This window comes from Caloenas nicobarica, chromosome 3 (assembly GCF_036013445.1).
Source record: "Caloenas nicobarica isolate bCalNic1 chromosome 3, bCalNic1.hap1, whole genome shotgun sequence".
Classification (NCBI taxonomy): domain Eukaryota; kingdom Metazoa; phylum Chordata; class Aves; order Columbiformes; family Columbidae; genus Caloenas; species Caloenas nicobarica.
The window spans coordinates 115615427-115636349 of record NC_088247.1 but is presented as its reverse complement, the minus strand read 5'-3'; the positions used below and the strand labels follow the sequence as shown (position 1 = coordinate 115636349).

The following is a 20923-nucleotide window of genomic DNA, read 5'->3' as shown; positions in this document are numbered from 1 at the left end:
TTTGGAGCCTGGAGGAGCTGGAGGTGTGGGATTAAAAGGGTTTACATCCTTAGACTTCGTACCAGATCACTGCACTGAAATCACTTTAAGTGCTTTTTGGGGGATTTTGCAGGGTTGCTTGTTTTTTGATTTGTTTGGGGTTGTGGTTGGTTTTTTTTTTTTTGAAGTCTCTGGAACTATACACTGAGTTGCTTGCCCTCTAGTTTTGCAGCAACGCTAGTATCGAGTTTAAAGTGGACATTAAGACAAATCAAGCCGATACTTACTCTGTCAGCAGGGTGCTCCTTCATGGGGTGTAGAATATCACCTTCGCATCAACAGCAAAGAAAGAGAGTCCCATCCCCTCCCTTCCCAACGGGACGCAGTTGCTTTGGGAACAAGATGCATTTCTTGCATGAGCAGCTCCATAGGTCCTTTTGTCAACACAGCTGCATTTGTGAAAGGGCTTTTTTGGTTGTGGTGGTTGTGGTTTGTGGTTTTTGTTGTGTATTTTTTTTCTTTGTTTTTTGTTTGGTTTTTTCCCTGTCAGTAAAACAAGGAATCTACCTGCAGCATATTATGGGACACTTTATTCCCTAATTAGCACCCTAGTGTAATGTCTCTCCTTCCTTTCCCTCTCCCATCTCTAAGACCTAAACTGACAAACCACCTTTTGTGCTTTTAATATTTAATGACAAAAATGGTACAAATATTAAAAAAGTCAGTTGATAACACAGGGAAAATGGGAAGATGTTGATGAACGATGCTCCACAAACTTCCGTGTACTTCTATGCAGAATACATATTGAAAAATATTGGGTGGGTGGAGGTTTTTGTTAAAATGTGCTCATGATAGCTGGCGTTAGGTGTGAATTCAAATAGGACAAACCTTTAAAATGTTTTTTTAAAATGTGTTCCTGCTCTGGCAGGGGGATTGGACTAGATGATTTTTCGAGGTCCCTTCCAATCGCTAACGTTCCGTGACTCTGTGAATTTATTTTACAGGTAAAACTGAGCATTTTGTCAGATCATCCATCCTTGAAAGCTATGTCATACGTGCTTTGTGGTGGTTGGTTGGTTTGTTTTTAAAGCATAGGATAGTAATAGGTTTCAGAGTTTGGGACAAATGAGTGCAGCCCCATCATCTGCTGGGGCCCCAGGCCAGCAGAACATGGAAAAGACGTACTGACATGGAGCACGTACTGACATGAATATAAGCCATGATAAACCAAATAACTATTCTTGTTTTCAGTATAAGGCGATTTTCAGTAGTGGAAGTGTTATTTTGTGATGTTGCATCTCTCCCCCAAAATTCTCTTCAACTGACCTTGTTTATTTGGACTTGATCCATGTAAATATAAGACAGAGGAGAGCAGCAGCATTGACAGCAGCTTCTTAGGAATATATGATTTTTTTTTTTTTTCTTTTCTTCTCCCCTGAACATCTCATATTTTTAAGCTCAGGTAATAGTGGAGATTTCCAGGATAAGCATTTTGTCACGTACCTACCTTGGATTTAATTGCCAACTCTTTCAGGAGAGTTTAGCACCATTCCACCGTGTATCAGCAAGTCCAATTAGCAATGAAGAGGTTTTTACATGCGAATCAGTCTCACTCTCTCGATGAAGTTTATTAAAAAAAAAAAAAAAAAAAGAAGAAAAAGAATGGCAAGAAGAGCTTAGAGGTAGTTACGGTCCTGCTAGTGCTCAACCTTTTTGGCCCTTCAAGGTACTGACAAAAATTTTCTTGTAGTCGAAAGCAGCAAGATCCGTAGCGGGGAGAGCCGAGGGGTCTGGCGGAGGTGGCCGCGGTTGAACCGCTCGTGTCCCACACGCTGTTCCAGCTCTGCCTTTTCTCCTTTATCTGAGGAAATGGCACGAGATCAGCAGTTTAGCTCCCCCAGCGGTGTTCTCCTGGCTCCGACTTTTCACTTCATTTGGCTGCTTAAGTGCGGAATTTCTGCGACCAAAACAATTTCTGAGATCTGGGAATACTGTGTTTTACTTTTTCCTTAATTTTTTGTTTTAGTATGCTGCATGCCATTTCCATATCAAGGAGAAATGAAAAGGTTTGTAGTGGATGAAGTAGGTAACATGCCATTAAGGAGTTTTTAGAGTAAAATAATTGCTTTGAAGACATTAGGCACAGAGGTTCTGCATTATCAGCTAATGCCCTAAAATTCTGTTTACTTGCTGGGTTAGCACTTTCCCCATCTATGGCTTTCTATCGGTTAATAAGCTCATGTTCCTTCTGGGCAGTATTCTGTCAGGCTTCAAAATAAGCGGCTTCAACATTTCTTGTGAAGATTATGGAAACCAGGTACACAGATAAAAAAAGACCCAGATTCTGTAGTTGTCCACATTCCTGCATCGTTGTTCAAACTGTGTAGAAAATGAAAATAGACTGAATTTCTAGTTTTATTTCCTATTAGAGGAACGCAATGCAAATAACTGCCTTCTGATTGATGTAGTTTAAATAAGGGGTGAGCATATAATACACGCAATCCAAAAGTGTGTAGGGTTTATGTAGGCTTGGGTTATGCGTGTACTTCTGGAGTTAAAACATGACTTCTTAAATCTCTGCTTTGTCAGAACATCAGCATTCCTGGGTAAAAGGAAATAATTTATGCCTCTTAATTAAAAAAAAAAAAAGGAGAGAGATTAAAAAATACCCTCCCAACTAAACAAACCCAATCCCCACACTCCCAGCAAACATCTGTTTTAATGTAGAAAGTCAGTTGCCTAGTAGGCATTTATCAGGGACCAAGACCACTGGAGGAAATCAGTATTACATACATCGGATGTGCATTTCTGATTAAATATTTTTAAAATATTTTGCATAAATTAAAAAAGTCCAACTATGCATAATATGTGCATAATTCCTTGCTTTTGTAAATTATGTTCCCATAGTTAATGATTATGGAACATCATGCAGTCCCTTGATTTAGGACAATTAAACCGTCTGCGTCTATAGATAGACGTTCCTTAAGCTCGGCAAGGGGACGGGAGGGCCCGCGAGCACTTGTCTATGATCCGCTCCCTTTTTTTGATTACTTAAGAGGGCTGTTCAGGACAGAGTATCAACCTATATGAATACTATCAACCAGCTTGAACAAGTCAGATTATTTCATTATCCCTATTAAGACGCTTCTATTTTTATGACTTATTGATGAGTGCTCTCGCTAAGCTTACAAGGTCCAGCTTCAGATTTCAAAAAGCTTTTTCGGCTCATGTTGTTAATCTTGAGGGGTTTTATAGTGTGACTCGGCTACATTTTCATCCTAAGAAGACACAAAAAGGCTCTGAAAAGCAGTTAAGTTTGGTGATAGGCTTCTGCACGCCTGGCCTGCAGGTTTCGGGTGTAGAACATTCACGATGTCCGTGCATGATGGACATTTGGCTTCCAGAATGTCTGTTTTGCGCCTTTGCCTTAGGCCACCGATAACACCGAGGAGACTTATTTCTTTTAACACGCATTTTGTTGAAATGTTTTGGTTTCCCCCAAGGGCAGGAATGTTCCCCAGCCATCATTTGAAGACTACCCTAAAATGAGTATCTTGGTTCATCGCCAGTGCTGGTAAAACGCTAGTGACGTTTGTTTTGAGCTATGTGCTCGGTCACCGTTTCACTGAGATCCATGTTTCAAAAAGATGGGCGCAATTTGAAATCACCGCATCTCTGCAACCGCGAACCACCCATGAATCAAACTCTTACCGCTTGAAAGGGTAGGAAATAGAGTTTTAAGTGATTCCCAGGGCACAAACAGCCCCAGCCTCGGTCAATCACAAGGTGGCGACCCCGCAACACAAGGGGCTTTGCATTCTGCAATTCATAGAATCATGTAATCGATTTGTTTGGAGGAGACCCTCATGGTCATCGAGTCCAACCATAACCTGAGTCTGGCACTAAACCACATCCCTAAGAACCTCAGCTACACGTCTTTTAAACACCTCCAGGGATGGTGACTCAATTCACCAAGACTGAATCTGTAATTGCGATGCAGCATGTGTTTAATCAGCGTTGTAGCATTGATCCACCAATGCCAAAGAGTATTTGTCGGTGGTACCGACAATTTCAGGAAACGGGCTGTTCATGTAAAGGGAAGAGCATGGGGTGACCAGGCACTTCAGAAATTGGGTCTATCTGTTTGAAACATGCTGTACTTCATGTGTTTTTATGTAGATTCTTTTCAGAGGAGCAGGAAATTATATGATGAAATAACTATTAAAATTAAATCAAATACACGTATTTTTTTAAAATAGATCTTTCAAAGCAGTGGTGTCCAAAATCTGATGCCTGTGTCATGTTTGTACCCTCAGAATGTTTGAAAAGCCTCTGATTTCATCACAAGGGCAGGACTCCTACTTCACCACCCTCAAAATTAAACTCATTTGCAAAGAAAAAAATACTCTTTCGAGTGTAAAATATTCATGTCTGAATTCAGTCAATGGGCTTCTCCTTTCTGGCTAAACCACTCCTGACTAGTTGGGAAGAAGAAACTCCCCAGTTATGGAATAACTTTGTGCTTTGTAACTAAAACTTCACCAGTGGTAAGTGCTGGGCTTGTGGCTCGAAACTTTTCTTGTTGTTCTGGTGTCAGTGAAGAAACAATTAATTAAACAAAGATCAGTCCCACGGTGACGCTGAAACAATATATGTATTTGGAAGCAAGGTTAAGGTGTTCTGAAAGCAGAGGGTATCTGTGCAAATCATGGTTCCACCCAAAACTATCCAAACCAGAAGTGGTTTGGATAAATCCAGGCAGATGGCATCCGCCAGCTCACGTCTGAACATCTTACTCACCTTTAGTTGCAGGTGAGTATACAAAAAAGCATCTTCTTCTTAGCAGAGAGGTCTATATATGTGCTTAGTGCATATGGCATCAGTAAATTATTTTAATAGCAAATAAGGCTTTATTACTTTTGCTCTTGCTTTATTGCATTTGCTGCTCTACATTCAGTATGTACAGCATTGGCACAATATAGCTTGCATGCTAGCGAGTGCATTAGCAGAAGAAATGGTAACTGTGTTCCACGACCATAATACTTCGATATTGGTACTGTTAAAGCCAGGAGAAGAAAAAAAACAACCAAACAAAAAAATCCCAATAGTTGTTGCATTTCAGGCTGTTGTACAAAGCTAGGAAATAATAGCTTGTAAATGAAGCAAATTTACTTCTGGAAGGTACCAAGGAGAGACAAAATTAATACGGTTTCCGAAAGTACCGAGGCTTTTTTGGAGTCAGCTTTCAGGCTAAAACAGAATGGTGAGCAATTCAGGATAGCAATATAAATTTTAAAAGAAGGGACAATAATAAAGAATGTAAAAGATACTTGGCATAGTATTTTAATATGGGGGCTGCTGATTCAATTACCTCTGTACATAGACTTAGGCAACGCTGAAAAAAAATCCACTCCTTGCTCCACAATTAAGTATTGAGCAGTACACTGAAATAACATGGAATTAGAAAATTCTTTGAGATAAATTTAATGTGGATTAATGTTATTTTGATAAATGTGTTGACTAAACTGCTCAATGTAGTAATCCGATTTGCCTACGTATATAAGCGTCCAATAGAACGGATTTATGGATGGTGCTAGAGAGCATTGCGTGCTGTAACTGCAGCGCTGTGATAAGTAAAGGACTCTTGAAGAGACGGGCATGGCATGGAGCAGAATAGAAATTTGTATAAATATCAGAAAATACAGGGTTTAGTCGGAAGTCAATCTTTCACTTGCAAAATTAACCTCATGCATGTTGCATGAAAGTTTCTGTAGAACCAAGGGAAGATCTTGTATGCATGGGTATTCCAATTTTCTGTTGACATCGATGGTGGTAGGAGGACACCAGCTCTCCTTGCAAAGCTGCCAGGACAGAATCCCTCAGCCGGGTTCTCACCCTCTTTCTGGGGGGGGGTGAACCAGCAGTGACTGGCCCGCCTGCTGAAGTAGCGTTGGATTTGTCTCACAGTACATACATTTCACAGGAAAAGTCCTCGCACTCAAGGCTCACATGCAATTATCTTCTCAACTGGCAAAAATGTATAGCCCCTGTGACCCTTGTGTGGCATCACCCGAGATCACAGAATGTTAGGGATTGGAAGGGACCTCGAAAGATCATCAGAGATGTGCAGTACATGGTGCGTACCATGACCTGTGGCAGAGGAGCCTCAGAAGAGGCACGGGAGAGTATTCCTTCAGAGGTATTTTACCCTTCTCACAACAGAAATTTGGAGTCAAGTAGGAGAGAGGTGTTCATGTAAATAGCTTGAAAATCCAGAAGAACCTATTTTAATTTTGTTATCAGGGAGGTGATGGCAAAGAGTGACGCAGCCATTAGATGTATCTCTGATGTAAGGGGTCCTTATATGCTGTTTAGATAAAAAATGGGTCCGTCTTCCCCATTGGTGTTGGTTTTCCTTTCTCACTTACTGCTCAGGAAGCCTTTTACACAAGAATCAAGGCACCATGTACTTTGTCTTGGCTTTCTTGCCCTTCCCTGCCTTTGTACCTGATGGGAAAACAAAGCAAAATAGTTTTGTTTAGTGCGTTACACTGAGCTGAGCACATAGTTGTTCAGCACAACGTGCCCCTTTCTGTTGCTTTCGGCACGGCGGATCCCATCAACGCTCCACGTGAAGGAGAAGACGTGATTTATGTGAGGTCGGTAGGGGAGCCCGGTGCTGCTCCTCCGTCTGGGACTCCTCCACCGCTCAGGAACTGCAGGAGGTATTTTGGAAGGTGAGGCTGAGGAAAACAGCACCATGGCACAGGGGGCTGGGAGAAGAAATCCCCTGGGCACATCTGGAAAATGAGGATGAAAAGAGCTGTAAGTTTGGGGTCTGGAGCCCTGGCAGAATTACTTGCAGGCTGACTGCTGAAAGCATCAGTCTTGGTGTTTGTCACCATTTTTTTTTATTGTCATGTTCCATCCTTTACCGCTCCTAGGGAAAGAGGCCAAGCACCGCTAAAATTATCTTAAAAATGAATTGCATTCGGTATACATTCCTTGTTGTCTGAGATATCGTCCGAAATATTAAGTATTTTTGTTTCTATTTGTTTTTTTCTGTTGAAAAAAAAAAAAAAATCATATCTCAAAGGGTTGTAACTCCATGCCCTCCCTCCCTTTCATTGCTGATGTGCTTCAAAGCTGTAAAAACTTGTTTTCCAAGTAATTAATAATAAAGAAACCCTGCAAGTCTGATACTGTCAAGGTGAACAAAGAAAAAGGCAAAGCTCATGACAGGAACAGTAGTGGCTTCTGTGTGGGCTTCCTATCAGTGCACTGCAGATAAGTGGCATTAATTTTGAACTAATTTTTCCAACTTTATTCATCAATAAGACCAGTATTTTTCATAGTTAAGTTATGTATGAAAAAGTGGGTATTTTATTATTTTTTTTTTCTCTTTTTGTTGTTTTGTTTTTAAAAGCTTGATACATGTAGCGTTGGATCAAGGCACATACAAGACTGGCCAAAGGGCGTACAAAGCACTTTGGTTTTCAGTTGAAGAAACAAATGATTATGGCAACAAAGAGCGGCTTGGGGTTTAAACACGAGATAGCTCATAGTTCAGTAGGAAGGCAGAAAGAAACACGTTACCTTACAGATTTATCAAGGAATTTCTGGAAAACTGTGACAGTAATGGGCAGTATTCCTGACTGTGATGGCAGTATATAGAACATATACCTGTATATTGTATGGGTATACGCTTTACGATAGCTGCATTCCCAAATTGTTTGCTTACCTTTGTGTCTAAAGTTTTTGAGACCTTGCTTATATTGCTCTTTCTTTCTCATGAAACTGCATTTTCAACCCTTTTTTCTATTCAAAGCAGTTTCTAAGTGTTGTCTCTGTCCTCCTGCCCTTGCCTTTCAAATGCCTGTGACTGTCCATCACTGTTTTCTCTGGAATAAGCAGACTACTGGCTTTAATAACCAGAAATCTACCCCTAAACTGTATCTACCCCCTTGCTTTGTAGATCCTAGCACATTTTTTTTTAAATTCCTTGTTAGGAATTTGATTGTGCTTTCTTTCAGGGATCAATTCTTTACACGTGTCAACAGCTTCAGCCTCATGCATGTCATTGACTTGATTATTTTCTCTTAAATTGGATTTCACCATTGTTGAATGGATATATCCAGACAGCTGATATTGCCCATTACTACACGCATTTTTGTTTATTGAATATCGTTGTGGTTTACAGATTTAATAGACCCAACATTGAAGTTCTGTGAGTTTTTGCAACCACTTCTTGATCTTCCTGATTTGCCAGGTTCAACGTAATTTTATTGATACCAAAGTGAAAAATGGCCTGTGCTTACACTTACAAGGATCTCAGATGAATGTTCTGACTGCTCAACACGGCAAGATAATTCACTTTCACAGTCAACAAGTCATCTTACTCAGTAGAACACAAAAGTTAAATGGTCTGTAACTTCAATATTAGCAAGGAAAATACAGTACAAATTACTAAAAAATACTAAAATATAGAATTGTGGTCAGGTATCCCCACTACATGAATCGCAGCAGTAGCCTGAAATTTGAAACTTTTAATAAAAAGTTCTTAAATATAAATTATATGGCAAATGTACAGTACATTGCTTTGTCAGTCTTTTAATCCAGTGTTTTGCAGTAGAACAGCAACCGTTAAGTCAGTCTTTTCTTGTTTTCTTTAAAAAACAAAACCGAACCAAAAAAACCCAACGAAACCCCAAACCAGTCTTTCACGCCCTTCAGTATCATGAGTGTGAATGATCTGAATCTGGAATACCACTGTCCCTGTAGCTCCTGTTACTACTGCTTTCACTGTGGCTGTTCTTGTAGAGATTCATGCCGTTGGGTGGGAAAATGGTGTGTATTACAAACTCCTCCTTGGACACTTGGTCGTTGGTGATGGGGATCATCTGGAAAGAAGTCTCCCTGATTTCTAGGATGGAGTTATCCTTCTTGGTTCCCGCTTCGGCGTAGTCGTCTTTTCTCCGGCGTCCCTTGCTGTAGGCGCAGTTCCGGGAGAAGAGGGACCCATTTCTGTGGACGTACCAGCAGACCAGGGCCAGCAGCGCGATGGCCACCAGCGCCACCGCGCCGCCGATGATGGCAGCCAAGGGCAAGCTGGAGTTTTTGTAAGGTTCCTTCTCCTGCTCCCGGTTGAGGGTGGTGGTAGGGTTGTACATCTTGAGGGGCGCCGTCTCGGTCTCGATGCATTCGGGCGTTTCGTCGGAGAGATAGATGTTGCTGGTTTCCATGGGAACCATGCAGACACGGTACGGCGATTCTGGTTCGAGAGCCGTGAGCAAATAGTCGTTTCTGTCGCCCGTAACTATCGTTTCAGTTATAGATCCAAAGGCAGGGCTGTGACCCATCTTGAGCCAGCTCAGTCTTAAAGCAGTCATTGGTAGTGCAACTTTCCAGGAGATGTGGATAGTCTCCGTGCTTACGGATTTCACAAATATTGTAATGATTTTGCGTACCGGGCTGGCCGTGGTTCTGTAGTTTTTATTGATGTTGGGAGTCTTGATGTCCGGTTGTTTGGTCACGGAAACCGGCCGGTGCCCCTGAGCCGGGTATAATGTGTTTGGTACCGCCGTAGTGATTTGGATGGTGCTTATCATGCCATCGTCCTTACAATCAAATAGTTCCGCGTTGAGGTCTTTGATAGCCATTCCACGTACTTTTTCTGGTGCCTGGCACATCAGTCCACGTACGTTAACTTTTAAAGGCAATGACTGTAACCAGTCGCGTACCCACTTCATTTTGCACCCGCAGTGCCAAGGGTTGTTGCGAAGAAACAGCTGAGTTATGTTGTCCAGATCGTCAAAGACGCCCTGAGGTAAATTGCTAAGATTGTTATTGGACATATCTAGTCGATACAACTGCCTTAAGTAAGAGAAAGCATTGGGTGGCACGCGGTTGATGTGGTTTTCTTGAAGATAAAGCCTCCTTAGGTTTGTCCCCGGCAAATTTACCGGCGCGGCTGTGAGCGAATTGCGGACCAATGACAGTTCTGTAAGATTGACTAGATTCATAAAGACTTTGTCTCCTAATCCATGGTTATTTAGAAGATTTCCGTCTAAAACAAGGCGTTTTAGGTTTGTAAGGTCTTGAAGGGACAGCTCTGAAATTGTGGAAATACGATTATCATCCAAGCGTAGCTCTTCTATCGTTTTAGGCAAACCCCAGGGAATGGTGCTAAGGTGATTTCGAGAGAGAAAAAGAAGTCTGAGATAGATGTTGTCCCGGAAAGCTCCATCCTCGATGCTAACAGCAGAAACGGAATTATCATCCAAATGCAGTTCTTCCAGATAAGGAATTTGTGAAAGTGAATCATAAGTAATGGTCCTTATGTTATTCTCCTGCAAATGCAGTTCCTTAACGTACTTAGGGAGGTTAGTGGGGAATTCATCTAGGCTGTTGTGGTATAAATATATTCTTTCCACCCTAAGCAAGTTCTTCAGTTCTGAAGGAATCCCAGCATTATTTATTTGATTGTTCTGAAGGAAGAGGGTAGTAGCATCCTCTGGGATTCCTGTAGGAATAGACGTCAAATCGCGATCATTACAATAAATGAAACCCACATCACAGCGACATACTGAAGGGCATGGTTTGGCACTAACGGAATAAGGTGCCATGTCAAGTAACAGCCCTATTTTAGTCCAAACTAGGAAGATGCTCCAGGTTACACTAATCATGGTCAGGAATGATGAGATTTGTATACAGTTCTGATCTTCAACAATCTAAAAAAACCAAACAAACAAAATTATCCAGAACATCAGTGAAGAAACTGCAATGAAAATGCAACTTCAACATTACAGAAGACATCGGAAACACGCATATTAAACTGAAATTCAAGCTTATAAACACATTTTACTTTCTTTTCCTTACATCAATAATTGTACTACTTCTTGTGCTAATTCAATTAACAGGTTATTCTGCATAGTAATTGAAAATAATATAAACAAAGTATGTCTGATGCGTGAATTGTTTTGTTTAAGCAAGGAGGCTCTTTCTAAGGATTCCTTCACATTTCACGTGTAGAGACAATCTTTGTTCGCAGGCCCCAGATAACTACAGAGCCACACCAGAGTTCAAGTAAATCATTCTATGTCTGAAAGATAAGAATTCTCTAAGCCAGCCAACTACCCCAGGAGCCCTTAACTGAACTATAAACCCCTTACCAAACCCACAAGTTTAGCGGTAGCTATTTTGGAGGCTCGAAAAAAGTCCTAATGGCAAAGCATAAAATGCAGACAAAAGAGCAAGGGCCAGCTAAAGACTTTTTTTCATGTGTTTCAACATCACACTGTGTATCTTACAAATACTGCAGCCTGCTTTTCTTGGTTTTCAAGCTGGAATGTTTACAGAGGTGAATAGAACAACTGGTAGGTAACTAACAACCTGACGTAGAGCTACTACAGCTTTTTAGTTGACCGGATAGAGTATTTCATTACATGCTTAATTTCATATTTAAATATTTGTCATTCTCAAAAGTCTTCTTACTAGCAGTACGCTAATAACAGACTATTTGGTAGGTTTAACCACATTTCCCCATCTTATTAGTTCAAACTGTACAAGGAAGGATAATATAAATTAACTCTTGAGACTGAAATTGTACTTTGCATTGGGTAGTGTGTTTGTACATTGAGCTCAGGTAATTAGCATTTTTATAGCTTTTAAGACAACATAACTCAATTACCATTGTAATTAGGGTTGTGAGAACTTCTGCACGATGACCTGCGCATTAAGCGGTGTCATGACCTTTCCTCTTGTGGGTTCACATATTAATTGAACTTTATTCTCTGAGGCACGAAAAGGGAAAGAAATTAATATTGATCCTACCGTATTTAAAGGTACGAGTAAATTTTGTGCTTGAGGATATCCAGTACAGGAATGTCTTTTCTCGCGAGTCACTCTTACGGTTTACTCCATGGAGCTGTGTTTACTCAGCCGGTGCTTCTCGGTGGTGTGTGTTCCCCGGCTCCTGGCACGGCACTCAATGAGCATTCCAACCAAGATTTATCGTGGTACGTAAGCACACCAGGCTGGCCTGTAGAAGAGCTTTAGCTTCCCTCTGGTTTTGTCCTCCTGTAAAGTCTGTGAATGAAGAGCCTCCTTTGTTTGGTTTAATGCCTTTAGCAGGAATTACTTTCTTTGTAACTCTTACAAACTCTTGTGTGCGGCGTAGTAGTCGGAGGTGGCAACTTCGCCGTGTGATGGAAACTATTCATTATGCTGAGGCCTGAAGGATGGCAGCCTCTTCAGAAGGTCAGGAACAGAGCTTTTTTTTTCCAATCCAGAATTATCCAAGTATAAACTTTGTACAGTAGCTACATCCTGATACATCCACGCCTCTTTGAGAGAACCATTTTCCGACTCTCGCTTTTTAACGCTTCTTCCAAATTTGTAATGCAAAAAACCAATTCCTCTTGTGCTGAAAGAACAGAAGTTATTCTACCGTAGAAACGTTAGACAATTCAGATGGTTTTCTTCATCAAAAAAACCCCACAAAAAGTATGATTTCCTTCCCAGAAAACTCCCCTTTTAAGGCTTTCCTTGACCTCTTAATTTCCTGTGAAAATAAAAACAAACATTAAAAAATTGGAATTAATAACTGGTGGACACTTGTATTCAGGTTGTGTGGTATCCCCTCTATAAATTATGTTATGCTTGTTGCATACATGACTAGCACATCTTGTTTTCCCAACATATTGATATTTCAGCCAAATACAGAGCTCTTTAAGAAGACATTGTGCTGGAACTGTATTTTCCTTTCAGTAGAAAATAAAGTCATCCTGAATTGACAGACAGTAACAAAATGTTTGTAAACTATATTTCCCACTTGATTACAAATGCCAGTCCTGCCTCTTTGGAGGAGACCAAAATGGTTGTTTGCTTTGTCTTCTGGGTAAACTGAGGTAGATGATGATCCTCTCCTTGGTTTTAAATGTAAAGGGAGCTAATTACCATTCAGCAATTACTGGATGAAAGGGAAAAAGGTCTTGCTAAAATACTATCTTAATATTTCACATTTGCAACATGCTGACTCTGAAGTGGGAACTAGGGAGGTACCTGCATCAGCTCTTAGAGAGCAGAGGTACATATGAGAGTTTTGTCCATGAAATGTGCTCAATATGCTACTCCATATGATCTCTTAAACCACTGCATTTGTCATTTTGCAGGGTGGAACCAGTGTTTAGATTAGCATTTTATCCGATTTGTTTTAATTTCAGAAAAAGCAAAATATTCCCAATCCCGGCTGTTGCTGTTTCTTGAAGAACTCGAATTATTTGCTTATTTTATAACGGTATATTTTAACTCTGGCCACTTCATATTACTGTTGCAGAAAGTATCCAGTGATGGTCTACTTTCCCTGAGAGCACATAGGTGGTATGCCTGAAATAGAAATGGTGACATCTGAAATTTCGAAATTCCTTAATGTTCACTCGCTTCTCCTGTTGGTGATCACATGTTGTCTGGTGAACTGAGCACAATGCTGGCAAGAACCAGCATGCTGAGGAATTCTTTGCTTAGCTGCCTTCCGAGTAACTTCTGGTCCTTCAAAACAGGTTAGACCTAAAGAAAAAGTCCGCTTTAAAACTCTGTCCTTTGCAATTTGAAGCAGGTCCGTCACGAGATAGATCAGTCGTAGTCCTATAGCAAGGGGAAACGTGCACTGACACGAAATCGTTGGCAGGGATACAAATTATGCTGCTCTTTTTCATAGAAAAATGTTGACCATTAAAAAAAAAAAAAGAAATAAAAAGCCCCCCACTTTAGAGATGGTGTGACTGTCTAGGGAGAGAATGGTAAAGGCCTTTTTTTCTCCTGATGCTGCTTTCAATCTCAACTGAGCTTTGTTTTTGCACCTTGTTTTCGGAAGTTGTGTAATGGAAATAGTAACTTCAAATGAGACCTCCACTGTGGCATAAATAAGTACTTTAACAGATGCTTTATTTAAGGCAAAAACGCAATCTGTGGGGCCATGTTTTAGAATATAAAGAAATGCATATTTTTTTGTAACTTACGTAACTTGGGTAGCTTATACAATCAGTATTATAAAATGGAAGAAAAATGCTCCATATTCTTGCAGTGTCCACTTTTCTTAGTCTGTATTACTGGACTGTTTGGGGATGAAAGTCCAGGCTTTATTCCTGAAACTTTGAAATAAACACTTGCTTAACAGCTGTATAAAAAAATAGTACCTCTTAGGAACTAATGAGAAGTTGTGACAGAGGGGATTTTCTGGAAGTATATTGTGAAGAAGGAATATGAATTCCTTAAATAGGCCTTTGAAGGCTACAGTAACTTTTAAGCACTTAAAAAAATCATGAATTTTCTTTAGAAATTTTAGAGCTGTAACAAACATGTTGGTATTAAGCAAAACAGAGGCTGTAGTATGCATACATTACATATATACATACACAAGAAATAAATTCATTTGTTTTACCCTTGTAGCATGTAAACTGTTTCCTCTTTGCTGCATTTCATAGTCAACCCTTCATTTATTGCCACTATTATAATAGCAGTAATGTGTAGGATTAAAATGAAAGCACTAAAGCTCATTAAGTTCTTGGAACTTTTTTTATCCCTTCTCTCAAAATTACATGAAAACGAGAGACAAATAAAAGCAGGTCTCTTTGGAGAGGACGACACTGTTTCAAAAATGTGGATTAAGACTATACCCCCCACTCCCTTTTCTAAACTTAGAATAGTTTTCTTCAGGTTTTGATTGTTTGATATCTTGCACTTCCCTTTTATATCTGAAACCATAGCTGAAAACAATGTTTTTGCATATCAAAGGCTCCAGTGATGTGTCTACAGAGAAGAAGGGAATCCTGCTGCCTTGCTCCAACTTTCTCCTCCTTGAGCCGCCTCTAAATATTCCCTGACATCAAGTCATTAGAGCTGATCTGGCAGGATGAAAAGAAAAGTGACCCCCACTGGTACAGACACTGTGTCCAGGTTTCTGCTACATCAAATTGGGGAGGCTTCATGGACACATGGTTTTGAAAGAAGCCATTACTTTTGAACACATTTTAGAAAGTGTGGGCTAAAACTCCTTTTTTTTTTTTTAATGCAAAAATGACTTTTTCTTTTGGTAACAAAACTAACGTTGAACAACTGAACAGCAGCTTTTTTGCTTATCTTTATTGCGAGTTGAATGTTTTCATGAACTTTGCTGAATTGCCAGGTTAAATTACTTTTCCTGGGACATTGTGTAAGCAAGTGAATTACTACAGATAGTGGTAACACACGAGCCTCGCGCGTGTACTTATCGCTGTGGTACAGCTTATTTTAAAATGTTCCAAATAATTTCCACTATACCAGAAAAATGTACCAAAAAGAACATTATATATTGAGTCCCAAGAACATTATATATTGAGTCCCTGTCCAGTAGGTAGGCAACAGGGGGGAAAAAAAAGTATATTTGAAAAGTTGGGAGTTTTTCTAAAAACAGTGCCAGAGATCTTTTCTTTTCAAGCTGTGATAAAACATGAATAAAATCAAGACCTGCCTCACTCGAGGTCACACAATGCTTATTTGAATTTCTAATCTACCTCTGTGTTCTCCGACAAGAACTCTGGTAGTTCAGTGGCTTCTTTCTAACCATCAAACTAACAGTGGGAAGGGGAACAGCTCGGTATTTTTAGGTTCTAAATGCCCAGAGTATAATTTAAAGTTAACATTAGAATATACATATTTGAGAAGCCTAACAATTTTGCTTAATCAGTGTACTGACATTCCAGATTTACCTCCATATTTGTTTATAATCTGGAATGTATCAGAAACATAAAATGTGCTTTGCTTTTAAAATACTTGTGAAGTCTGTCTATTGCATATATTGCCCGTGGAGTTTACAAAGGTCATGCTGCCTCTTCAATAGCTTCACCAACTTTTAAAAAACAAAGTTCCACAGTGCTAATCTAGACTTAAAACAGTGCCCATACTTTGTTTTCTTTAAGTGTATTACTCAGGGTTAGTTGGTCGTGACAGCAAAATGCTTTCTAAGCACCCTGTCTAGGAGCTGCAATTTCCACGATCATCATATTTCAGGAAGGTGCCCCAGCCTTTTGTTTGGTGCCAGGCAAGCAGAAGATCCTCTGGCTGCCTTGCCAAGGGGGGAAAATGCAAAGGAGTTTGTTAAAGTGAGGGCGAGCCCTTCAGTCACGTTGTGTCTCTGCTTGGGTGGAATTTGGAGTTTTCTTCTGTTAGAGAAGGTTTTATTTACTGGTAGAAAATTTGCTTCCCCCCCCTTCTGTAGTAGTTGAATACAATATTGCTTTTGTCTTCCTAGCTCTAACTCAAATGCCTTAAAAAAAAAATGCAAATTTTCATGTGATCTTCCCTCAAATGCAAGCGAATCCGACTCAGAAATTGATTTTTGAGCAAAAGCTCGACTCCACGCCTAAGATGAGTCAAACCAGTATTTGCTGTAGAGGATGGAAATGAGCCTAAGAGTTGTTTTCTTCTGAAGTTTTACTTTTAAAACCTTTCCTGGTTTTGAAGGTGCTGGGTTGAAAAGATCCAGGCTGTTCCTCCTGGTTCTCCTGTTTTGACTCCTCTACTTCTGCAAATCTTGCACGTTAAAAGAAGCACTTTGAGGGGGGGTGTGTTTTGCAATGGCTTTTTGTTTGGTGTTTTTTAATGCTGAGTTTAGCCAATTATGGCTTCTAGGTTTTCTTTTAAGAGCTGCTGCTGAGGTAACTCGCCCGTGCTTAAAATAAAAGAATAGAGAATAAATGCTGCCACTGTTTCAAGGTAAAAATCAATTTTTTTCACTCTTTACAAGTTTAGGTGGAATTATATCTGATAGGGAGTTCCTGGCACAAAATGTTAAGCATGTTAAAATATTACCTAAACACTGGATAAAGTTTCAGTAGTTTTGTTTCTTTCCCTTTTAAAACAGTTGTTTGCTCATCTCCCGATTCCTAGATTTCCTCCTCAAAAAATCAGACTTCAAAAAAGTGAAGCTGTAAGATTCCTTGAATTCTTACAGCTCAAGAAAAGAAGAACAGAGTTTTTGATGATATATTTACTGAACACTTTTCAATAGGCCTGCCCTGAGTGATACATGGTCACTTATCAAAATCAATGTAAGCAATCCCATGTTAATTCTTCTGTTCATTCCTGTGCTTTGGGAGTGATAAAGGAAAAAACAACAAAAATAACCAGCCATCAGCATCCACGCCTCGTGCTAGGAGACAAAGGTGGGCATCTGCTAACTGAAGCCACTTCAAATAACTGCAGTGCAAAGTTTGCAAACTCCAGCAATTGCTTTGATTACTCACCACCGTCTTACTTAATATCGTTCAACTTGTAGCTGCTATTGCTTACAAAGGAAAAATTAAAAAATAATTTTAAAAAACCCAAACAAACAAAAAAACCACCACCCCAATCCAGAAACGCTGCTTTATTTTGTTCTTGCTGTAAAAGGTATACACTTTATTTCTGGAGATTACAGCTCGCTGCTGTGAGTTTACTACAGAGTTTTTTTGCCCACTGGGGGGTGGTACACGCTACAAAAATTCTGCTTTTAAGAGCCACAAGTCAGATGTTTTTTGCTGCTGTCCAGTTTTCTCTGCTTTAATTACAACAAAGTCTCCTGTTGCGAAAAACAGAGGCAGCCTCCAAAGGAGGGATTTAAAAAAAATATATATTAAAAAGAATTACTCTCTCAGAAAATTTACAGATCCTTATTTCCCATGCTGATTGTATTAACTACGGTATTTAGCTGGTTGTTCTCCAGTTAAAATAAAATGGAATGAATGTACAAAAAAAAAAAAAAAAAGAGAATTAGCATTTTAAATATATGCCCAAGGTTGTCACTGTTTCTGGTATACAGGAGGAGCACACAAGGCAGGAAAAAATGCAGCTTTTAGAAGTGATTAAATGTAGATGGAAAAATAGAAAAGCTTGATAACAGTATGAATAAGAGGATTAGAATAACCTCCGTATATTTTAAGATAATTGGCTTTCTATAAACCCAGGTATACCTTTTGTTTACAAAATACTTGAAAACCAATCTTAAACAGGGCAGTATTGTATGGGTTTGGAATAAATTAAAGGAAACTTAAGGGTGGGTTTGTTTTTTTGGTTTTTCTTTTTGAGGGAGGGAAGGGCACTGAAACCCCTTCAGTATGACCTAATATGTGGCATATACTGACAAGGAAAACACATCCTGATCTTTCTGGTTTATAGCAGATAATTATTTTCTTCGTACCCTTGAATTGACAAACGCATTTTTCACTCTAATTCAAAGAAATGTTCATTAAGACGCCATATCCCCAGGCAACAGACGGTGAGCATAATTGATGCTTCTATCTCTTTGGGCAGCATATTTTAGGCAATGAAATTGGGGTCAGGATAATGAATTGGTTTTTTAAGTCTGAACATTTTCAGCCTCTTCTTTCAGTACTTTTTCTCCGCATAGAGGATTTACATAGAAATGCAAATTGTGAATCTTCGGAGTGGCCATAGAAAATGCATTCAGCTGACGTGCTCCTTCACAGGAGTATGATTTCACTGTCAAGTAATTCTGCATTTCGGGGTGAATCTGGTGTCCAGAAAGCTCTGCTGCTCTGTTAACTGACCAGAATTGATCCCTTGAAGAAGGAAAGCGACTTGCCTTCCGTCCCAATTAGTAACCCACGGCTAACAGCACTCCACGAATTAGTTAATTACGTGCACTCCTCGTTGGCGTTTGCAACACTCCTCGCAACTTTGGATGCGCCAGGGTTGGGCTCAAAAAACCCCTTTGCGGTCAAAGAGATTAAAATGTACGCTACCTCAAAAGAAAAGGACTGAGCCAGCGAGGCAGCTGTCTGTGCAAGAGCTTTTCTTCACCAAGGGGGTGAACTGGAAAACTAGGCAGGAACCAAAAAAATATTAAAAAAAAAAAAGAAAAAATGAGAAAGCTTGAGCCTAGATGCTGCAAGCAGGACTGCTGGGCTGGGAGATGCAGGGATCCTCGGGCTTCACCTTATCAACTAAGTTGCAGCTCCTGATTTGATTGTGTGCGAGGAAAAGGGTAAAACAAAAGGCTCCGGCACATCTACCCGGCGTGGAACGGTGTTCGGGGCGACAATAACGTAGAGATGAAGTGGGCAAAGGTTTAAGTGGATGAAATATTTATTCGCCAGCCGTTTAGAAATTAAGTTGCTGAGCTTGTGCGAGAGCAGACAATCACTTAATACACGGAAAACAGCAGAAAAGTTGATTAAAACTAGGCGAGGACGTTTGGAATGCCAGGGAGATGATCAGCCAGCTCTTCTTCCCCAAGAAAGTGGGGTGTTTTGGAGGGGAATTCGGGCCTGTTGCATTCTTTCTTAATGCCTGTGCAACCATTTTGTTCCCCATCTCCTCGCCCGCAGAATCGGTGCGTGAGGAGCGGCTGCGCTGGGGAGGGGGCACAACGGCTCCTTTTTATTTTATTTTACTTTACCTTTTTTCTCAATATACGCAGTGTGTGTGTGCGGGGGAAGTTTCCAAACCAAGGGAGCGATGCGCGGTACGGGCAAGAAGATTCCCCCCCTCCCCGGCGCCCCGTTAAAACGAGGGGGGGTCCCAGCACGCCGGCGTTGCTATGCGGGTCCCGCCGGGCTCCCCTCCGCCCCCCGCGGAGCTTCCGCGCTCGTTCTCCCGGTAGCCGCTGCACCCGCCGGTTTGGGGAGCAGCCGGCTTGCACCGCAACCGTGCGGCGGGTGGGTGGGGGAGCCAGCAAAGCGCCGCGCTGCTCCGCGCTGCTCCGCGCCCCGCCGCGCAGCCAGCCGGGAGCTCCCCGCCGCAGCCTGCCCGCACCCCGGCGGCGTGTGTGTGCGGGGGGGATGCCCAAACTTCCCGCCGCATCCTCCTCCTCGAACTCCGCACCCCCCCCCCTCCCCCGACCCGCGGAGAAAGCGCTTATCCGCCGCACTTACCCGCGGGGCGCGGAGCAGGGGGCGATCCTGGCGCGGCGCGGGAATCCCGCGGGTGGCGGGAGCGGCGCGGCGCGCGGACCCGGCGCTGGCGCGGGGCAGCCGCGGAGCTCGGCGCGCGCCCTCAAGTCGAGGCGGCAGCGGCGGAGCCGGGGGGGCGGGGCCACACGTCAGCGCGGGGCGGGGCGGGGCGCGCGGCGCGGCCGCCAGGGGGCGCAGCAGGCGGCGGGGAGCGCGGGGACGGGCGCGGCGGCGGCGGCGGCGGCGGCGGCGGCGGCGGCGGCGGCGGCGGCGGCAGAGGAGCGGCGCCGCAGCCCTGCGGACAGCGGGGAGGCCCCGAGCCGGCCGGGGAGGGCTTCCGCCGTCGTTGCTTGTTTTCTTTTTCTTTTAATTTTTTTTTTTTTTTTTCCCCCCCGGTGGTGGCATTGCAGGGAGGTGGGTGCCCTCCCTCTGACCGGTCCGTGGGGCTCCTCGCAGGGCAGAAGGCAGCCCCGGCCCCACCGCCGGCCCCTCGGTTTTGCCCCAAGGGGCACGGGTAGTTGAGAGTCGCACACGCGCTTTTAAAAGAAAAAAAAAAAAAAAAAGGATAAATCGGTGGTGCTTTCCTGAGCCGCTGCAAAAAGGCACCGTAGAATCACAGGATCGTTTTAGTTGGAAGAGACCTCAGGATCATCGAGTCCAACCATAACCTGACTCTGGCACTAACCCATGTCCCTAAGAACCTCACCTACACGTCTTTTAAACACCTTCAGGGATGGCGACTCCACCACTGCCCTGGGCAGCCCGTTCCAGTGCTTCACAACCCTTTCCACGAAGAAATGTTTCCTAATATCCAATCTAAACCTCCCCTGGCGCAACTTGAGGCCATTTCCTCTCATCCTATCACTTGCTACTTGGGAGAAGAGACCAACCCCCTCCACGCTACAGCCTCCTTTCAGGTAGGTTAGGCAGCGATCAGGTCTCCCCTCAGCTCCTGTTGTCCAGGCTGAGCAGCCCCAGCTCCCTCAGCCGCTCCCATCAGACTCATAAGCCGTCGC

The 20923-nt window shown here is 42.1% G+C and overlaps 2 protein-coding genes across 7 annotated transcripts in view; one reads left to right on the top strand and one right to left on the bottom strand.

Moving 5' to 3' along the window:
- MACROD2 (mono-ADP ribosylhydrolase 2) overlaps window positions 1-20923 on the top strand; it is an 857870-nt gene that overhangs the window by 89398 nt on the left and 747549 nt on the right. The window lies entirely within an intron of this gene.
- FLRT3 (fibronectin leucine rich transmembrane protein 3) lies at window positions 8511-19976 on the bottom strand. Of its 2 annotated transcripts, XM_065631444.1 has the most exons (3): window positions 19890-19976; window positions 11812-12541; window positions 8511-10709 (listed from the first exon to the last, which is right to left on the bottom strand). In XM_065631444.1, exon 3 carries the CDS (start codon window positions 10662-10664, stop codon window positions 8715-8717), a length of 1950 nt encoding a protein of 649 aa, XP_065487516.1. In that variant the 5' UTR covers window positions 10665-10709; window positions 11812-12541; window positions 19890-19976; the 3' UTR covers window positions 8511-8714. The 2 variants fall into 2 exon arrangements, with proteins under 2 accessions (XP_065487516.1, XP_065487515.1); XM_065631443.1 differs by lacking the exons at window positions 11812-12541; window positions 19890-19976 and adding an exon at window positions 11669-11737.